General features: G+C 53.2%; 1 protein-coding gene across 4 annotated transcripts; it reads right to left on the reverse strand.

Moving 5' to 3' along the window:
* Positions 1-330: 330 nt before the first annotated feature.
* Cbs (cystathionine beta-synthase) lies at positions 331-20,132 on the reverse strand. 4 transcript variants are annotated; one of them, XM_050141586.1, is made up of 17 exons: positions 20,002-20,132; positions 16,369-16,576; positions 13,516-13,622; positions 12,482-12,616; positions 12,140-12,219; positions 11,677-11,811; positions 11,094-11,163; positions 9,688-9,779; positions 8,647-8,772; positions 7,968-8,052; positions 6,448-6,553; positions 5,384-5,458; positions 5,114-5,248; positions 3,712-3,820; positions 3,164-3,248; positions 2,226-2,267; positions 331-1,018 (listed from the first exon to the last, which is right to left on the reverse strand). In XM_050141586.1, the coding sequence occupies exons 2-17, from the start codon at positions 16,566-16,568 to the stop codon at positions 915-917; spliced, it is 1,686 nt and encodes a 561-aa protein (XP_049997543.1). In that variant the 5' UTR covers positions 16,569-16,576; positions 20,002-20,132; the 3' UTR covers positions 331-914. The 4 variants fall into 4 exon arrangements, with proteins under 4 accessions (XP_049997543.1, XP_049997552.1, XP_049997560.1 ...); XM_050141595.1 differs by lacking the exon at positions 20,002-20,132 and adding an exon at positions 19,673-19,814; XM_050141603.1 differs by lacking the exon at positions 2,226-2,267.
* Positions 20,133-20,431: the final 299 nt, after the last annotated feature.

The following is a 20,431-nucleotide window of genomic DNA, read 5'->3' on the forward strand; positions in this document are numbered from 1 at the left end:
AATAAAGAAATAGTAAGAGCTGCAAAGGAAAAAGGCCAAGTAACATAAAGGGAGACCTATCAGAATTATATCTGACTTATCAATGGGTCCTGGTCAAGCATTATGCTTGAACAGGATCGCAAGCCCAATCTGGGATACATCCCAGGAAAAACGTGTTCAAGCAGACATGTGCGCAGACCTTCACAACATCCAAGAGGTGAAAACAACACATACTTGTGCATGGGTGAACAGAACAAAGCAAGAACCACCTACACAATGGACCGTTGCTCAGCCACGAAGAGGAATGCAACTCTGACATTGGTCGCAACACAAAACCATGAGACACGGGGCCACGGGTGTGTGAGTCCATTTAATAGGAAGTGCCCAGGACAGGGAAACCCATCGAGACAGAAAGTGGGGTAAGTACTTGTCAGGGGTGCACGGGAGGGTGAGCCAGAGCTGCTTGAAAGGAGGCATGGCCTAAGTGGTGACACCATGGGCACTCTGTTCACAGCTGTGGGTCTCGGGTCACAGGAACTACACCATCAATAAAACCCACGTGCTCCCATGCTGGGAACAACACTGCCCCTGATGATGGGCACAAAGTCGGTCTAGGGTTTGCCCTTCCCCATGCTAGACCCTTCTCTAGGGAGGACACTTGCTAGCCCCCTTAGGCTTGTCACAGTTGCACGGCTGACACCCCTCAGTTCTTCTGTGACACCAGGAGGACGTGACACCAGAGGACACCCACGTAAGGTACTCAGGCTTGGGGTTCAGTTAGGAAGGTGAATGTTAGGAGGGAGGCTGGACCTCTGCAGCTGGTCTAAACAGCCACCTGTTCATGCTGCCTGTTGCACTTGGGCATGACTAGTCGGTGTCTCTAAAGCCAAGAGGTCCCAGCAGGGAGGATGGAAGCCAGTCCCAAATTTCGGGTTCTATTTCTGGTTCTGTTCACGGGCTGCCACGAAGTTTAGCAGGTCAATGGCAGTGACAACCCCAAACACCATCTGCCGCTTGCTGGACAGGCCATTGCTGTGGTCTAAGGAAAGGAAACAGATGCTGGATTAAAGGTGCTGGGATACAGAGCTGATCTGAGGCCGCGACCTGTTGGAAGCAGGAGACCCTTTCCAGCCTCTAAAGCAGGAACAGAGTACCAGCCACTGCTGTTCCAGCTGAGCCACGTGGGCAGCGCCAGAGGGCAGTTCCTCTCAGCAGCTCTAATATAGGATGCTGGGTGCTGTCTGGAACAGAACCGGAAACCAACCCAGGCTCCCCAGAATGGACGGCCTGGCAGGGGTGTCCTCTCAGCCTATGTCCACAGGCCTTGTGCAGTGTCTCTGCCAGGGCAAGCCAAAGGCCCTCTTTCTGTCCAGAGTCCTGCATGGCACCCAGAGCCTCTTCACCTCAGGCTTCTCAGATTGGAGCCTCCTGTCAGCTTGGGCCTGGCCCTACAGCACAGGGCCTACAGGCAGAGAGGGGCCATGACAACAGTTTTCTATTTGTTTGACAGGATATGGGGAGCCCAGACTTTTCTGTCCACAGAGCATACGAGGGCTTGAGAGGAACATAAGGGCTTCCCATGAGTAGGGGTGTCCCTGGCCCAGGACTTACCCTGTTCACAAGTCTCTAGGCTGATGACTTGGCCTTCAGCCCTTGACACGTGTCCGCCTCCATAATGGTGGGCTGGGCCTTCGTGCCACCTCCCCCACCCCCGAAACAGATACCCATTCTCTCAGGCCTTTTCTCAGGATAGCCTTTGCTGGCATAGCCCTTGAGAGGCTCAGGTCACCTAGGGTCTGAAGACAGAGGCCCCTTGAGAGATACCCACTCTCAAGGACAGGCACCTCACTGGCCTATCTGGAACCCCAGGAAAGGACAGAAAAACTCAAAAGAATTGCAACTGCTGCCTTTCAGAACCCCTGAAGCAAAGGGGCCACTTGATTGGCTCTGGAACCCACATGGAGCACATGACAGCAGGCTCCGATTAGGCTGACTGATTCCCCGTGCAGGCTTTGGTGGGGAATGTTTAGTTTGTGACAACACACAGCTCTGTCCCGTCAGTCCAGCTGCCCCTGACATTGGAATTCGTGTTTTGTTTTGTTTGTTTTTGAGTTGCTCAAAGATCAGGAGTTCCCCTCCAACCCAACCCAACCTTGGAGATCCAAGGCCCTAGATGCCATTGGAAAGCTGTGATTCTGAACGTGAGGAACACTTCCTAGGGGCTGGGATGGGTGAGGCGTACATACCTGTGGGCCCCCCCACCACTCCTGACCAGGCCTGGTCTCGTGCTGTAGAGCCAAGGACGGGAGAGGGGTTAGACATGGGGCCACCCCCACATGTAGGCCAGCCTTGGAGCCAGATATAAGGCCCTCCCAGTTCTTATGGACTGAGGAATGAAAATCAATGCCCCTCACCCCACTGGGACCTGAGAGTGTCATCCCCAGATGACATCCTGCAGATGCTGACATTGGGAAGGTTCTCTGAGAGCAGGAAGGACAGACTGTGTTTCATATGCACAGAGAAAAGTGTGGCTCACAGGCTATCCTTTTAACAGACGCCCAGCACTTCCCTGCAGAGTACCCCTGGAGCCCATCAGAACCAATCAATAGCTCCTGGCGATATGTCCTGAAGGGACAGGAAGTCCAGCTGTGGCAGGTGTCTCTGAGACAGCCCCCAGCATCCTTAAAGACTGCCTGCTGTCTCACCCTGTGTGCCTAGGTAAGTGCTACGCTATCTAAACAGGTGACATGAGGGCCCGCTGGAGCATGATTTGGCCCTGTGTGTTCCTTGGGTACATGACTCGATTGACAGGTCCATGGGAATCAGGATGTCAAAAGCTATGGTGGGCCGGGTGGTGGTGGCACACGCCTTTAATCCCAACACTTGGGAGGCAGAGGCAGGTGGATCTCTGTGAGTTCGAGACCAGCCTGGTCTACAAGAGCTAGTTCCAGAACAGGCTCCAAAACCACAGAGAAACCCTGTCTCGAAAAAAAAAAAAAAAGCTATGGTGGGAAGATGAGGACTACAGACCTACAGACTCCCTATCACCCACTAGGAAGCATACCTGCCTACTGCACATAGCAGAAGTCTGTACCTAGAGAGCCTGGGCCAGGCATGGCCAGTGTCCAGGGCTTAACACCCTCTGCCCGCAACAAGAACCCAGCACCAAGTGAATCCCACTCACACTGGATCTGCTCATGGATCACCAGGGCGAAGTGGTCGATCTCCAGGATGTGGGAGAGTGTGCCCAGTGTGTCGGACAGGTGGATCTGCAAGAAAAGCTGTGTCCATGCTCCATGCTGGCCCTCAGAGCTACCAGCCCCCACAGACTTGACAAAGGCGAGAGGTGCAACATTCTCCAAAGCTGCTCAGATAAGTAGAACAAAGGCCCCGCAGAGCTTAGAGCATTCTGTGTTGTGGCAACCTGCCTGAAAAGTGACTTGCCATTTGACTCCAACCCATGGCTTCTGCTTAGAGGCCAAACTAGTGGGCAGACCATGGCTTGTTGGGGGTCTGTGAAGGAGAGATGGACCAAGAGTACAGAGTCTGCATGCAAGATCTATGTGACAGTGGTGACCTTGAACTGAAGTGACCTTGAACCCCTAAGCAAGCTGTAGAGCTTCCAAGGGGTGGTATGGGAGGGACCCACCTAGGGCACTGCAAACACTATGCCCTGCCCTGAAGGCCCAACTTGCTTCCCCATGCCCACTTCCCTCTGGAAAACACTCGTACCGGTTTGAACTGCTTGTAGAGAACTTTGCAGACTTCATCTGACGGCTGCACCTTCCCAGCAAGCAGGGATGACAGCATGTTCCCAAGAGTCACCATCCCTAAGATGGCCCTGGGAAGAGTAGAGTTGGGGGCGGGGGAGAAGAGGCAAGGGTCAGAGAAGGGGCTCTAGCAGGCCTGAGCATGGCAAACGTGGCTCTGGCAGGCCTTGCCCTTCCCCCATTCCCTCTGGCTTGTCAAACCGTTAGAATATATATACCAGCCATCAAGGTCCATGCCCTTATTTAGCCACTGACTTATTCCTAAGACAAAGCACCAACGTCTGGCTATCAAAGTATTAAAGTCCAGCAATCAAATGCCCCCCTTTGGCTTCCCTAATTGTCATGCCCAATCAAAATTAACAAACCCATCCTACTTTCTTTTGTTCCCTCTAAAAACTGCCAGTGGCCTATGAGCCACATCTATCTATCCAGAGGCAGTCTGTTCTCCTGTCTTCCCTTCTCCAACCCCAGATAATATCCCTTTCCCCTTCTCCCTCACCCTCTATTTCCTGTCTTTGTCTCTCATTCCTTGCCCTTTGTCCCTCTGGGGAAAAGAAATCTTGTGCAGAGAACTTGGCCTTGGGTGTCTTATGTTGACTTAGTCAAGGTCCTTTCACACTCAACCCAGGAGCTAGAGAGACGGCGCAGTGATCAGCGCATCTGCTGCTCTCGCAGGGGACCTGGCTTTGGTTCCTGGCACACACAGGGCAGCTCACAAACACCTAGAACTCTAGCTCCCGGTCTGATGTCTTCTGACTGCCGCAAGCATTAGGCACACAGGTGGTGCACACACATTCACATGCATGCATGTGCACACACAAACACATAGATACACATACACACAAATACATGTATTCAGGGCAAAAAGCAGTTGTATGCATAAAAACACAGCTGGAGAAGGAAGAAGAGTGGGACAAGCAAGCTTACAAGTCCTGCAGTGTTTATGTCCCCAAGAGGGTCCATGGTGACCAGCTATCAGACTTCTGAAGCTGGATATAGGATGCTGGTCAACTGGATTTCCCTACCATGCAAATTCATGCACTTCTGTGTGTTCCACCCTCCCCCCCAGGGTGCCTGTCACCTACTCCCTAGGGCACGGGTGGGCCTGCATACTAACAATGAACTGGGGAGACAGAAGAACTGAGGCCCCCCAAGAGTTAGTACGGTCTAATCTCAGCTGCTTGGGGGGACAAGGTGGTCAGTAGCTGTCCGTCACTCTAGACATTGTATGCAAAGTGACCACATGCAGCCTGTGGCTGCCTGGCCCATTTAGTGGCATGGGCACAGAGGCCTGGGAAGCAGGACCTGGGATCCTGGCACAGTCTAAAGGCAGAGTCCTGGACCGGCGTGCGGATGAGACTGACCCTGACTCGTTGACCACGGGCGCCTGGTCGAAGCCCTTCTCCCGGAGAATGTTGATGGTGTGCTCACAGGTGAACGTGGGCAGCACAGTCAGTGGCGCTGACAGGCTCAGCTCTTGAACACGTAGATGCCACCACCTGAAGGAGCGGGTGGAAGAGGGCAGGGAAAGGCGGCGTGAATGTAAAGCAGGAGATAGAGAACGGCCGTGACGGGAAACGGGAAGGCTGCCTTTCCTGCTCGTCCAGGGATGCCAGGGTCAGGCAGCACCTTACCAAGGCCTCTTCACGGAGAGCTCCTCCTTCATGAAACCCTTCTGCAGCATCCATTTGTCACTCAGGAACTTGGACCTGCAGGGTGAGTGTGTCACTGAGGCCTCTGTACCCAGTGGGCACATACATGGTCAGGGATGAGTTTCAGAGGGCCTTGTGACTGCCTTGGGCCTATTTCAGCATACGATGGAAGGATGGCGGAGTTCCAGGGAGGCAGAGAACTGGGGGTTACTGGGCATCGAGGTTGAAGGAACCAAGGAGGTTGCTTCTGGAAGCCTCTGTGATCAGTACCCCTCTTGTAGGTTCCTGGGCAGCCTCCTCCTTGGACCCTCCCAGGTCTGCCCAACAGAGGGAGCCTTTCCCATTCTGACCAAAGGCTGCAGAACAGGCTACAGAGCTGTTAGGATCTGTACCAGGAGACAGGCTGAGGGGCAGAGACATGCGGCAGAGGCGGCCCCTGCTCCAGCACTGATATGAAATACATACTCAAGCACTCTCGTATAGGACGCTCAAGGGCTTCTGGCCCCTTGAGCACACGCCTGCACTCAAACAAAACAGGACCATGCACACAAACAGATGCACACACAAGATAGGCCAGCCATGTGCAGGGGAGATGGATGGCCTCCTGGGTTGCTCATCACCCTACCTGGAAGCCAGCGGGATGCCCATGCACCATGCGTGGCCCTGCCAGGCTGCCAGACTCAACGCAAACATAGCTCACAGGCTGTAGAGGAAGTCCAAGGGGGTGAGGAAGCACTCTTGCTGCCCACGAGGCCTGCTGCAGAGTAGCTCCTCCTAGTTCAGCCAGGACAGAGGAGTGTATAGGAGACACAACTGTCTACCAGAGCTGTCACCATGGGCATACACACACACACACACACACACACACACACACACAGGCTCAGGGTAGAGCCATGCAAAGTGAACACTGGCTCCAAAGACATGGAGGATCCTGGGGCTAGCAGGCTTACAGGGTCCACCTGTCCACTACCTTTTCCTAGCATCCCATGGTCAACACTTAGGTGACAGCAGCCAGGAGGGCAACAGGGACCAGGGGTGTGTCTTACATGTAGTTCCGCACAGAGTCAGGCAGGATGACCACACAGCGCTGTCCTTTCTCCAGCTCCTGGGCAGCCTTCACGGCCACAGCCATGGCACTGCCTGAACTTCCACCTGCCAAGAGGACTGTTAGACTTGCCCACAGGCTTGTGTGTGCATCCATAGATGAACAACATGTACTTGTATAACCCCACACCTACGGCAACAGTCTAGAAGGATCTGTGGGAACCATTCAGGCATGCATCTCACACATGCCCATTCATGCTCTGGAAGGGCTCATGCATTCTCTGGAAGAATCTGTGGGATCTCTGGACAGAGAACAGGTCTTAAGGGACTCCATTCCTCTGCATCATCTTTCTCCTCAAGGTCAATGGAGCTCGTATTCCATAATTAAACACTCTGGGAAACTGAGGAGACCCTCGGGATAAAGAGGCGAATCATGCTCGGTCAGAAGAGGGGCTCACGACAGGGGCTCCTGGTTCCCCAAGCTATAGCCTGACCCTAAGCCAAGAGCCAAACAAGGAAAACACGTGTCTCACTGACTGCTCAAAGCCATCATGCAAAGCAAGTAGAGTGACACCAGGCTCTCTGACACTGACCATAGAGGGCCCTGGTCCTGGGACCTCCAGAGAGAGCCAAAGACATTGTGACACTGACTCTCCAGTTGGGGCTCCTCCGGGCTCAGCCTAAGAAGGCACAAGTTAGTCAGAAAGGTCAACCTGGTGCCTCTCACAGAGGCCATGGTCCTGCCCCCAGGTTTATACTTCTTACACTGAGTGCGAGAGGCGGGCATAAACTCCCTGAGCGAGAGCCCAAGCCACACGTCTCCTCTCCCTCCTAGTGGTCATGCAGGTGTGTGTGTGTGTGTGTGTGTGTAAATTCACTGAATGAGAGCCCACGTCACAAGCCTCCTCCTAGTGGTCACACTGAAAGTTCTCTTCCATCGAAGGGCTTGCTCCCGCTCTCCTAATAGTGTTTGGCTGTTGACCAGGCCATGCTAGGGGCTGACTGCCTTCCCCTGCCCCATTTCAGCATGACTCAGAACAAATGGGGCCACACTTACAGGGCAGGTTCAGGCACGCTTGGTGTTTTCCAATTCTCAGGTCTAACTCAAACTTCTGTGGTCAGGCAAGGATGCCCTATCCACCCTGAACAGGATGACCTAGGGAGCCCTTCTGTGGGACCCAGCATGCCCTAGCCTCCAGCGGCTGAAGACTGAGCCATCATTCCAAGGACAGGACTATATATGAATGGGGGGGAACCCACAAGAGCTTGCCTCAAACACTAGAAGGGCAGATGAAGCCTGGGCCCTGTGCCTCACGCTCTCATCTCCACAGGTGACTCCAAGAGGCTGCAAAGGACAAGCAAACAGCTAAGGAAGGAAGAGCCTGGACAGACGGACAGGAAGGAAAGTCACTGTGGTCACACAGCCTCAGAATGTCCATGACGTCCACGCATTTGGAGTAGGTTGCACACAGCCTGGACGGTCCTCTACCCTGCCCCCCACAGGGCTCGCCCAGCCACTCACCACACAGCAGCCCTTCCTGGGCGATGAGCATGCGGGCAAAGGTGAAGGACTCCTCGTCGTTGCTCTTGAACCATTTATCCACCACCTGTGGCAAGACAGGGTCATGGGCCTCGGCTCCGGTGGAGGGGGCTGGGGGCAGGGCAACCTCCCAGAAGACTTTGTCCCCTAGGTCTGCAAACTGAGACTTCTTTACCCTTCCCTGCTCCGTTGTGCTTTGCAGAGTAACTCAGACTACCCGCATCTCTATGGGTCTGGTGATCTCTGTTAATAGTGGCCATCCCACATCCACCCTGGCCATCCTTGTCCGTCCTTCCCATTGCACCTCAGAGGCCATTTTTTTGTTTGTTTGTTTGTTTTTCGAGACAGGGTTTCTCTGTGGTTTTGGAGCCTGTCCTGGCACTAGCTCTGTAGACCAGGCTGGTCTCGAACTCACAGAGATCTGCCTGCCTCTGCCTCCCGAGGGCTGGGATTAAAGGCGTGTGCCACCACCGCCCGGCTCAGAGGCCATTTTTGAACATGGTGTTGCACTTCACCCTGACTCAGCTCCTGTAACTGCGCTCCCCACGCCGTCCCCTCAACACCCATTAGGTCAGCTTGAGTGCCAGAATGCAGAAGCGATTAAGGATCTGGCGACAGCCTCCTGTAACTCTGCCTGGGGTAGCACGTTGGCCCAACCTACCGCCCTGTCCAGGACGGTCGGGATGAAGTCATAGCCGATCCCTTCCACCTCATAGGCTGTTTGGTCTGTCTGGTTCAGCTCCTCAGGCTCCGCAAGGATGGACCCTTCAGGATCTACACCAATGATCTGCAGGGTGGGCAGCTTTAGGGCTCAGGTCAGGGAGAAATGCAACCCAGCCCGGGGCAGCTGCCGTTAGAAAGGATATTACTCCACCAATATTTATCTGCCTGTTAATGACTGGCTCACAGGATGCCTGTGCTAGCTAGTCCCAGAATCTCAGACAAGAAGCAGGAAAGTCACACCTTTTGGGGCTAAGATCCAGCACAGGGTATTTCGAAAGATTCTCCCCATGCTGCTCTAGGAAGGGTCCCAGTCATGGGCATTTGAAGAGCCCTTTGGGGGCAAAGGACAGCTCTGCACACTGATATATTCCTGGAGGGTGGGCAGTCTCATGGGGAGAAAATACCCCTGTTTCTTTGTGCCCCTCTTCATCAGGCCTGCTCCTAACCCGGTGGCTCTCAACCTTCCTAATGCTACGACCCTTTAATACAGTTCCTCATGTTGTGCCTACCCTCCAACCATAAAGTTATTTTTTTTGTTTTTTTTTCATAAAGTTATTTTTGTTGCTACTTCCTAACTGTAACTTTGCTGTTGTTATGAATCATAATGTAAATATCTGATGTACAGAAAATTTGATGTGCAACCCCAAGGGGGTCATAACCCACAGGTTGAGAACCAATGCCATTAACTCAAGACAACCTGGTGGCTTCTGGGCTAGTCTCACTAATCAGAATAGGAGCCCCCAGGACACTCTGCTCCCCAAGTTCCTCCTGGGCAACTTGATACAACTATTCAAGACAGCCATGCAATGAGAGAGGAATGTGGGAAGAAACCAGTTTCCAGGCAGAGGGACCTGCCAGCCTGATGCCAACAGCCCCGAGCCTCTCAACACAGCTCAGGCCACACAGGCAGGAGAGTGAGTCCAGGCCCACCCTCTCAGCCATCCAGTCTGTACCAGCACCACCCAGGTGCCACACTCACTTTACACCCGGGGCACTTCTCCTTCAGCTTCCTGGCGATGCCTGTGATGGTGCCACCCGTGCCCGCTGAAGCCACCAGCATGTCCAGTTTCCCTGGGGGAGGGAGGACATTCTCAGGTCACCACTCAATCAGCCCTCCACTCTGAATGACCATTGGTGGAAATATAAACTAGGTCAGGGAGATAAACATCGCCTGTCACTGCCCCCATCTGTGGACAGTATGCCAAAGGCAGGGGCTGCTGTCTGTACTGTGTGTGACGTTGGCCTTTAAACCACCAGTGTAGCTGATCTACAAGGATGGGTCACGGCTGGGCAGCTAAAAGTTTGGCAGAGATAAGCTGCCAATGGTGTGCCTTCCTAGGCTGGCTGATTCTTGGGTGATTACAGATAGGCAAACTGGGTTTTTAGGATACAGGAAAAATGGCTGAGAACTGGCCCAAGCTCTCTCATGCCACTGAGGGTCAGCTCCACATCAAGCAAGCCTGAACTGGGCAAACTCAGGAATGAAGCAATGTGCACCAACTCTGCCAAATGAGAATTCTCACTCATAAAACCAGCTAAGCAAATTCCCCGGGCTTTTATGGGCCGGTTCCTGGGCACCGAACAAGTCTGCACTCAGGTCAATGCCAACACCAGGTTCTAATGGGAAGCCAAGGGTGGGACCTTCAGGCACCTTCTCCCATGAGTCCCTCTTAGGGTTCCCACCAGCCCCAGGAGATAGGCACTCAGCACATGTACATGGTTCTAAGGAGCCTCATGCCTGTACTGGAGTAAGATAACCACAACTATCGCCATGTAGCTCTAGAGGTAAGAAAAGGTGAATGTTAAATTCAATGCCCTTAGCCGGGCATATGGCTCACAGCTTTAATTCCAGCACTCGGGAGGCAGAGGCAGGTGGATCTCTGTGAGTTTGAGGCCAGCTAGTTCCAGAACAGCCAGAGCTACACTATTTCAAAAAACACCAAAAACAAAAAAAAAAGCAAAAAAAAAAAAAGAAAGAAAGAAAAAATTAAATGTGGACACACAGTCTGAATCATGTTTCTGGAACACAGGGAGAGGCACCGGTGAAAGCCAAGAGGCCTCAGGGAAAGAATAGTGTCTCCAGAAACTATTTCACCAAGATGGGTGTTTAAGCTGAGTTTGCCAAGGAGAGGGTGAGTGACTCCCTTGGCAGAACACTGTATACATAATAAGTAAATAATAAAGAAGAAGGAGGAGGAGGAGGAGGAGGAGGAGGAGAAGGAGAAGGAGAAGGAGAAAGAAGAAGGAGAAGGAGAAGAAGAAGAAGAAGAAGAAGAAGAAGAAGGAGGAGGAGGAGGAGGAGGAGGAGGAGAAGGAGAAGGAGAAGGAGAAGATGATGATGATGATTGCGGTCAAGGTGTGTGGAGGAGTGGAAAGCATACACACCATCACACTGCTGCAGGATCTCCTCGGCCGTGTCATCATAGTGCGCCAAAGGGTTGCTGGCATTGCGGTACTGTGTGGAAGAAGAGAAGGGTGGTGAGGGAACGGAAATCACCTGCATCGTGCACGGACACTGGACAGTCAGTGCCACGCTGGCCCCCCAAGTCCTACAGCAGCCTAGAAAACCTCATCTCGGGAACCTCACAGACAAGATATTAAAATCAGGTCATCACAATGTGAAATTAACCCAGAAGGGAAATGAACAGCGAATTGAGCCTTGGGAGGCAGGCTATAGACATTCTGCATCTTCAGAGCCCAGGGGGTCCTCTGGAAAGGTAGCCCAACCTCACTGCTGACCAAGCACAACTGGGTGGTGGGACAGCCGAAACCACTGGCTCTGCCACTAAGCAGGGCCCTGGAGCACCTCCCCAGAGGAAGTACTGTCACCTTGCTCATGCAGGACAGAGACCTGTCTCCCAGTCTCCCAACAGGACCCAGAGGAAACAGCACACTTAAACACAAATCCCTGACCACAAAATTGTCTCCTGGGGGAGCAGGAGTGGGGTAGGGGAGACAGACACCTGACCTGGTCCAGAATGTGAGAATTGGGGATTTCATTCTTCAGTCGCCACGCCACTCCCACGTGAGACTCGGGGGAATCGAACCTTGCATTGGTGGGGGTCCTCACGATCTCAGCTCCCAGGGCCCGCAGCACATCCACCTGCACAGGGAAAACCATGCTTTCATCCCTGGGTCTGATCCCTATGCCTAGGCACCAGCCTAAGTGGTACCCTCCAGTCAGTAAAGAAAGGCTTCTATTAAAGGGTGAGGACACAGAGGGACATACACACAGAGGAAGAGAGAGAGAACAAGGCCAAGAGACTGTAAAGCAGAAGGGAAGACACTTTGAAAGCCAAAGCGCCACCCCTATACCACCCCCCCCAGCTCCCCTTTTGATCCATTTGATTCAGCAATAGCCCATCAAGTCATTGCCCTCCCACTGGCCACGCCCTCCACCTAGCCACACCCTAGCCACACCCTAGCCACACCTTCTCCATGCTCATCTTCTCTGGCATCACGATAATGCAGCGGTAGCCCTTCACAGCAGCCGCCAGAGCCAGCCCGATCCCTGAGGGACACATGCTGAGGGTGAGAGGGGCCCCGTGCCCAAGGCCCTGTGCCTCCCTGCCCCGCCTGGAGCATGCCCCCGAAGCGTGGAAGGACAAAGGGCCCTTGTTCTGGGGGAGGAACCCCACGCTCTGATGGAGATCTTAGGGGAATTTATTCTGGCAGCCAGGTACACTTCTGGGGGTGAAGCGAAATAGAACAAGCTAGCCAACCTTTGCCTCCTGACTTCCCTGCAGGTCAGCCTCAGCTGGCCCTACCCTCACCTGTGTTCCCAGACGTCGGCTCAATGATCGTGTCCCCAGGCTTCAAGGTGCCGTCTCGCTCAGCATCCTCAATCATCCGAAGGCTGATGCGGTCCTTCACACTCCCACCCGCGTTGAAGAACTCACACTTGGCCACTGAAAGCCAAACATGAGTCAGAGAGGGGGGGAGGACTCTCTGGCCCCCATGGATTCCTGCCACCCTCAACTACACCGGATATACCCTCAGGATGAGGGCGGGCCTGGGTGTTTGCCATTCTGGGCATCTGTATACCCATTGCCCACTTCTGTACCTGGACACCCCTGGTCATAGCTGGCCTGTCTCCCACCTGGCCTGCAGACCCATGGAGATACTAAGTAAACAGGAAAGACAGTCAAGAACCCACAGGCAGACGGTTAGCAGACATGTCCCAGCAGAATGAGTACAGGCAGTAGGTGTCTGGATTTGAACCCATACACTCCTGCCAAGGCAACCAGTTCAAGCAGCCCTGGACAGAACACCTCAGATCTGAGTCCCCGGGAACCCCTGCCAGTTGCCCCAAACTCCACCACCCCTGACAGCCTCCATCATCTTTGGTCAGTGAGCCCAGCCTTTCTGCTCAGCCCCACCCCAACCTGACATCGCCTCCCTCCATGCTGGACCCTCCTTTGCTCTGTAGCCTTCCTCCCCACCTCACGGGTGTTTCTGGGCTGAAGAAGCTACTTCCATGACAGCCAGGGCTAGCAAAGAAACCCTGTCTCTTAAAACCAAAACAAACAAAAAAAGAACTACATAGTGAAACATTGTCTCAAAAAACAATTAAAAAATAAAAAAGATATACTGAACGCTCAGGTTTTGCTTCTGCCTTTGACCCCTGCAGAACCTTCCCAGGTAGGCTCTTTGACCCCAAACCATCAGTTAGAGAGGCCATCTCTGACACCAACACACATCCTGCATCCCAGAAGACCCCACTGCCAACACCTACAGAGCCTCAGCTAGGGGTCATCCCAGGGTCCTGGTCCAGACGGAGGCTGTCCCAGCAGAGCCAGACACTCACACAGCTCACACTTGAGTCCTGCATTCTTTGAAATCTTGTTGATTCTGACCATGGGGGTGTTCCCAATGTTCTTCAGAATATCTGGCAAAATTTTTGGAGATTTTGTCCTAAAACAGAGAAAGGAGGCCATTCAGGAACCAAAAAACAATAGCAGTTGGAAGTTGGGCATCATGGGCATTTAGGAGATAAAGAATTACAGGTCTGCTGCCCTGTCAGGTGGAGGTTTTCCCAATCATTATTTAGACAGATATAGCCATGGTTGGCCCCTCGTTTCTCTGTGGCAGAATTTCCCATCCTCTCCATTTTCAGTCCAGCCTCCTCAATGGCTAATTGGGTTAGCTTTCTTTAAAATTCATTAGATTATGCTTCAAATGGCTCTACCGCGAAGGCACCGGCCATCTCTACCAGACTGGATCATATTCTACACCAGGCCAAATGGGACAAAACCCACACGGGACCCTCCAGCCGACAGTGTCGTGGGTTCATGATACCAGTAGACTCCGAAGTCTCAAACTAAAAATAGCCAGGCACCTGTAATCCGAGTTAGTACATGAGAGGCTGAGGCTGGAGGATTACTGTGAGCTCAAGGCCCAGAACAAGCTAGGCTATGTAGCCAACAAACAAAGCCTGACTTTGAGACAAAAGACCCAGCCTCTGCCTAGAAAGAAAGTCTTCCCTGAGTATCCTAGCCCTCTGGTTCATCAACCGCAGGTGACAGAGGAGCTCCTTCTTTCCGTTCAGTTCCCAGAACAACTGAGGTGCCTCCCTCTCAGGAGTGGGTCCTCACTGCTGACATCCAGATATCCTGCCACCTGCCAGTGGCACATACCATCAGAGTCCCCAGAAGCCTGGCGTTACAGGGCCAGCAAGGCAGAAGTGGTATACAGAAACAAAAGGCCCAGTTGGGTGGTGGTGGCACATGCCTTTAATCCCAGCACTCGAGAGGCAGAGGCAGGAGGAACTCTGAGTTCGAGACCAGCCTGGTCTTCAGAGTGAGTTCCAGGACAGCCAGAGATACACGGAGAAACCCTATCTCAAAAAAGAAAAGAAAAGAAAGAAACAAAAGGACCAAGGCTGGGGCTGCTCATGTTTGCCCTTGGGGCCAGGGCTATGGGCCAGTGATAGGTCAAGCCTGTCTGCAAGGCTGTCCTCAGCATTTCCATGGCACTACAAAGTGACCAAAGCAATTTCCAGAACAGTTCCTCTACGACTCTCCCTCCACAGGCTCAGGAATGGCTGCGTGTCCACGCACTCCCTGCCTCCCCCTAGCTGTACTCAGCTACCCTGTGCCCCACACCCAGAATTCAAGGCTGCCAGGTTCCTGCCTCCCCGCCCCAGGTTTCTCATACTGGAGCCAAACTGACTAAATAGAAATCTCAGACACCTTTGGCCCCTGTTCAGGGGAGGAGTAAGCAATATGGAGTTCCAGGGAGGGAGGAAAAGCAGCTGCCCGGGTGCCAACACGCAGCAACAGGCTAAACCCCAGCCAGGTGTTCGCTCCACAGAGGCAGTCTTGCTCTGCAGACGAGCTGGTCATGCTCCTTTCCAAGGCTGTCTATGGTTGGGCTCAGAAAAGTAGAGATAGGCTGGGACAAGTTAAAGAGCTCCTGACCCTCAACCCCAGGGAGGCCAGGCAGGGGTAGCACCAGGATACGGGCTCGGAACTCAGGTGTGCTCACTCAGAAACTTATCAGCTGTTTGTACAGGTGATGGCTCAGATCTGTTGCCCGTCCCAGCTGCCTGTGCCTTGCCAGCGCAAGAGGGCAGCCCCACAGGACCTCAGAAACCCCAATTCGCCATCAGGGCTGCCTGCCCACCCGTCCCTCCCTCTGAAGTCCCCACATCAGGAACCTCTGGAACTGGCTGGCTTGTCTCGTCCTGTTCAATATCTTCCATCTTTTTCTCTGCTGATATCTGGGGCCATACCAGGTTCCCTGAACCAGTTTAGTGTGTGAGCCTTCCGTCGGGTTCCCTCCATGGTCCTCCAGTGACTTCTGACAAAGGCAGGGCTAGGCAGCTAAGGACAAACCTGCCCTTTAGGGCTGATGCGTGCCACATATGTCTTTGAACATGCAGTTCCCAGGCCTTCAGAAGCCCTCTGCAGTTAGTTCTGCAGCCACTGGCTCTACCTCCTGCTCTCTTGTCCCAGCAAGGACTCCTCCGGCCAGGCCCCCACTTGTCTCCTGACCTCCCAGCACTGGAGCCCATTTCAATGGGCAAAGCTTCTAGTTTGCACACTTCCCCCGCCCCCTCCTTTGGGGCCTTGAAAATGCTGCCTCCCACACCTGCCCAGTGCTTGCTCAGACTTTTGAACCAATAACCATAAATGTTGGTGGCCACACACAGGGGACAGGACTCTAAGGTTTAAAACGCAGATCCTTTCACCCACTTGTTTTAATTTGAAGACATTAGACTAAGGGAATGAAGATAATCCTAAGGGCTTTTACAACAGGGCAGGAACCCGTATGGCTCCATCCTGGGGATTAGAACAGGGCACGACACAGTGACCGTTCCTAAGCAAGCTACTGAGTGACTGTGTGTGGAATGGCTTCTGATTTGAGTTCTTTCAAATAAAATCATGGCAGATATCTATCAGTGCCCCTGACAGTCTCTGCCCAACCATAAAAGGAACCCACCAGAGCCAAACACTCAGTACAACTCAGTACATCTGCGCTGTATAGTACAAAAAACCTTGACCTCTCTGAACCTGGTCTACATTGCTTCTAGCCCCCTGGGCCAGCCCCCACGTGGATCGCAGAGCAGGGGTCCCCACTCTGAACCTGTATGGCCCCCATTCCCTTGCTCCCCTCAAGGAAATAGGCCTGCCATCTTGGGATCAAAGCCAAGACTTACGGTGATGTGTGGTAATGAGGGGAGTCTGCCATGGGCTTGCCCAGCTGCCAGGTACATCTGCTCGGGGTATCGGGTGGGATCCATAGGCGCTCACTGTCCCCCGAAGAGCCCTTCTCTAGGTGCCCTTTCCCTGAGTGCATCTCGGGGTGCTGAGGGCACCCTGCAGAGCCAGCTTCACACTGGGATGTCCCCAAAGGCATGCTGGGATCTGTAGAGGGAGCAGAGATCTGTTGGTTTGGAAGTTGGCTCACACTGTTGTCCCCTGTCCCCGAGAATGACACTCCACTCAAACAAACCCAGCAAAGATGGGAGAAAAGGCATAGGCTCCAGCTGCTGTGGAAATAGTTAGGCTCCTGTTAAGAAAGTTAAACAAAGAACTCCCATATGATCCGGCAACTCAACTCCAAGGCAGAGATTATAAAAAAAAAAAAAGATGGAAATAGGTATCTAGTATGCTCGTTCTCATGACAGGCTTGAGATCCAGAAGGTGAACATCACCCAAGGTCACGGATGAACGGATGCAGAAACTGTGTTCCGTCCACGCAATGGAATACTAACTATCCAGCCACAAAAAGGAATAGACTGGGGCTGCAGAGAAGGTTCAGCAGTTAGGAATGCTTGCTTTGAAGTCATCAAGACTGGAGTTCAGATCTAAGCACACACGTAACAAGCAAGATGTCCAACGCACACCCATACATAGACACAAATAAGTAGATCTGTTTTTAAAAAATAAGAACGGATGAACTCTGAAGACATGATGTTAAAGGAAAGACGTCAATCACAAAACAAATGTCATTTCTAGAAATGCCCAGAATGATCAAATGCCCTATGATTTGACGCATGTGAGGGACCCAGAACAGGCAAATCAATAGGAGCAGAGCCCACAGGACATCAAAGGGTGTGCAGAAAGAGAGTAATTGTTTAACGCACAGGGCTTTTGAGATGATGAAAACACACGAGACTGGTCCTATTTTCACCCTGTAGCCAGGGTTTATTTCAGTTACAGTTCCTGGTTACAGTCCGTCATTTCAGGGCAGCCAGGGCAGAACTTCTGCAGCTAGTCACATTATAGCCAGTCACGAGCCAGGAGAGACAAATGCAGCCATGTTGCGGGCTCTCACCTCGCCTTCTCGGGTCTTACACCGCTCAGAACTCCCTGTCCAGAGAATAGAGCAGCCCACGGGACTGGCTCCTCCCACATCGAGGACTAAAGGACCCCAAGCCAAACTGACCTAGGCAACAGTCCCTCTGTTGAGGCCCCTGATCAGGTGACTCTAAACTGCGTCAAGGTAACATTTAACACTAGCCAAAACCTTGCACAGTGACAGGCGTTGCGCCATACTGTGGATAAAGTGAGAAGATAGCTCCTCCATAGCGACTGTTTCTGCACCTCAGACTGCACTGCGGGTTGAAATTATTCAGAGGGCAGGTGTACCTTGGTGGGAGAGGACATGGTGGCTGGCAAGTGCCAGGTCTGGGTTTTAGCTCCTTGTCCAAAAAATAAAAAAATAAATAAAATAAAACAAATAAAAAAATGTGTGTGTGCCTATTAAGGACACATTTTCATATTATTATTCCACAAAGAAAGCAGTTGTGAAAGAAATGTGTATGTACTTAATAAGGACACGTTTTCTTATTATTTCCAGAAAGAATGGAGCATCACAGCTGCTTTAAAAAAAAGTTTTTTTTAAAGCTGAGTGTGATGGCGCACACTTTTAATCCCAGCACTTGGGAGGCAGAGGCAGGAGGATCTCTCTGAGCTTGAGGCCAGCCTGGTCTGCAGAGTGAGTTCCAGGACAGCCAGGGCTGTTACATAGAGAAATCCTGTCTCAAAAAAAAAAAAAAATTTTTTTTTTTAAGATTTACTAATATGTGTGGATGTTTGCCTGAATGTATGTATGTGCACCATGTGCGAGCCTGGTGCTCTTAGAGGCCAGATGTGAGCCCCATTGTGAGCCACCAGGGTCCTCTACAAGAGCAGCAAGAGTTCTTAACCACTGAGCATCTCTCCACATCCCTCAGCATCTGTTTGGCTAACCTGGACACCATTCCCGTGTTCTAAGTAATCTAAGCCTGATTTGGGGTTTGTGAGAGGTGCATAGGATTATGCGGAAGGATGCCCCTGGGGACCCACCCTCCATGGACCTGGAGAAAAGACAATATGTTTTATGTACATTAACCCACAATTTACACCAAAGAAGACCAAGGCCAGACATGGGGCACAAACCAGTAATCGCCAGAGGTGGAAGCAGGAGATTAGAAGTTCAAGGACAGCCTGGGTTCAAAGCCAGCTGGGTGAAATTCTGTCTTGAAGGTGGGTGTGGGGGAAGGGAGGAATAAACTTCCTGTGTAAAACACGAGACAGAAGCTGATACTGGGTACTCACAGGTGTGTTGTGAGCCCCAAGACTAGACAGCAAGCCAAAGACTCCACCTCCAGCAGAGAGGTGGGCGGATGTCTAACACCCTAAAACCGATGTAACCGGTTTCATGGGGCAATGAAAATCATGCCTGAGGCCAGCAAGAATCTGGGGTTCAGTCTTAACCTGACTGCATAGACTGTAAAAAGGAAAAGAGAGGCAGGGCCAAACACTCCCAGCTGAGGTCAGGAGCCCTACTCGGCCCTGTCCCATCTCACTAATCCCCTTGGTGGAAAACTAACTTGAATCAAACCTGCCACCTGGGAGCCGCTGAGAACACAGCTTCCAGGCGTGAAGCCAGGTATTGGCCTAGGCAGGTGGTTCTGCAAGACTCCTCTCCAGAGCGCCCTCCTGCTGGGCGCCACTGGTTGTAGAACTCCCCGGAAAGGCACTGGCCACCCGATGCCATCCTTCAGGGTATCTTAGTGGAACAGGAAGTCACCGGCGACCCGAACCAGAACTCGCCTTGGAGAGCACTCCTCAGGGCATCCTCCTTGCCCTCACCAAGAGGCTACTCTTCCAGCGGAGTTTACCGAGGGACTTCGAATTCCCACACACACCATCTGGCTACTTGACGTGCGGAAGGGGCGATTGGAGACAGTGTACGGCAGTGACGTGAGAAACCCTTGCCAAGTTGCAAGTTACATAGCCCTGGTCTACCCTCCCGCCACCCATCATCCCCGCTGCCGCACACTCCTGGTCTCGCGCGCCCCGCGCCAGGCTCCGCACCAGGCACCAGGCACAGAATCTGCTCTCCCGCGCAGTAGCCACCCCACGCGCGCCACTACTTCAATATTTACCCCACCCGGCACCAGGGCCCCATAAGAACAATTTGCGAAACACCAGTCTCCAACCAAAACAGGGAAAAAAATCGATGAACGGTACCAGAGCACCCTAGAACCTGGCTCCACGCTCCGAGACGCGTGGCCGTGGGGTCCACACGTGGGTACTCAGCTTGGGGTTGCGAGGAAGTCGATGCTTGTGGGAAGGGGGCAAGGGACGCAGGTCTCGGCAGGGTAACGGGGACGGCAGACTGCTCCCGGTGGAGTCACACAGACTTTAGCGACCCGAGCACCCGACTCGCAAGCTGGCACAGCTCTGAGCTTCCAGGTGCAGCTGATGCCAAGTCCTCGCGCAGGGGTGGGGAGCGCCCGCGGGGCACTGAACCGCAGCGAGAACCTCGCTGCGCGGGACTCAACGCATCCAGAACTTACCTGGACTTAGATGCGGGAAAGCTCCGGCTAGGTTACGCTGGAAAGCGCGCAAGAACGGGTTCAACGCTCAGTTGGGGATCCGGGGGGGGGGTGGCCGGTCTAGCACCGACCCCGCGGCTCAGAGTAGGCGCACGCCATTGGCTCGGCGACGGGGGCGGAGGGCCGGTACCCGCCAATCCCGGGCCGCAGAGCGGCCGCCCACCTGCCCCACCCCCTCCACCCCTTCTCCTCCCCACCCCCACTCTGCCTCCTCAAGGGGCCGGCTGGACGCCCCACCTCCACACTCGGGCGTCTTTCTGTTCTTTGAGAACTCAGGGAGGTGGGCTCGAAAGTTCGGAAAGCTCAGCCCTCTGACACACGTTTGTCGCCCGGCACCAGAGCGGGTTCCTGTTCTGTGCCCAAAGGTTTGCACCCTGCGGCACAGTTTGGC

The sequence above is a fragment of the Alexandromys fortis genome, unplaced genomic scaffold (genome assembly GCF_014885135.2).
Source record: "Alexandromys fortis isolate MF-2015 unplaced genomic scaffold, M_Fortis_MF-2015_v1.1 scaffold_9, whole genome shotgun sequence".
NCBI lineage: Eukaryota > Metazoa > Chordata > Mammalia > Rodentia > Cricetidae > Alexandromys > Alexandromys fortis.

Excerpts from the sequence above, each read along its gene's own strand:
- Cbs (XM_050141586.1), bottom strand. The coding sequence starts at position 16,568 with ATGCCTTTGGGGACATCCCAGTGTGAAGCTGGCTCTGCAGGGTGCCCT. Across the intron at positions 9,780-11,093 it reads GATCCTGCAGCAGTGTGATG|GGAAACTGGACATGCTGGTG; the intron begins GTGTGTATGCTT and ends TCCCTCCCCCAG. Across the intron at positions 3,249-3,711 it reads TCTACAAGCAGTTCAAACCG|ATCCACCTGTCCGACACACT; the intron begins GTACGAGTGTTT and ends CTTTTCTTGCAG.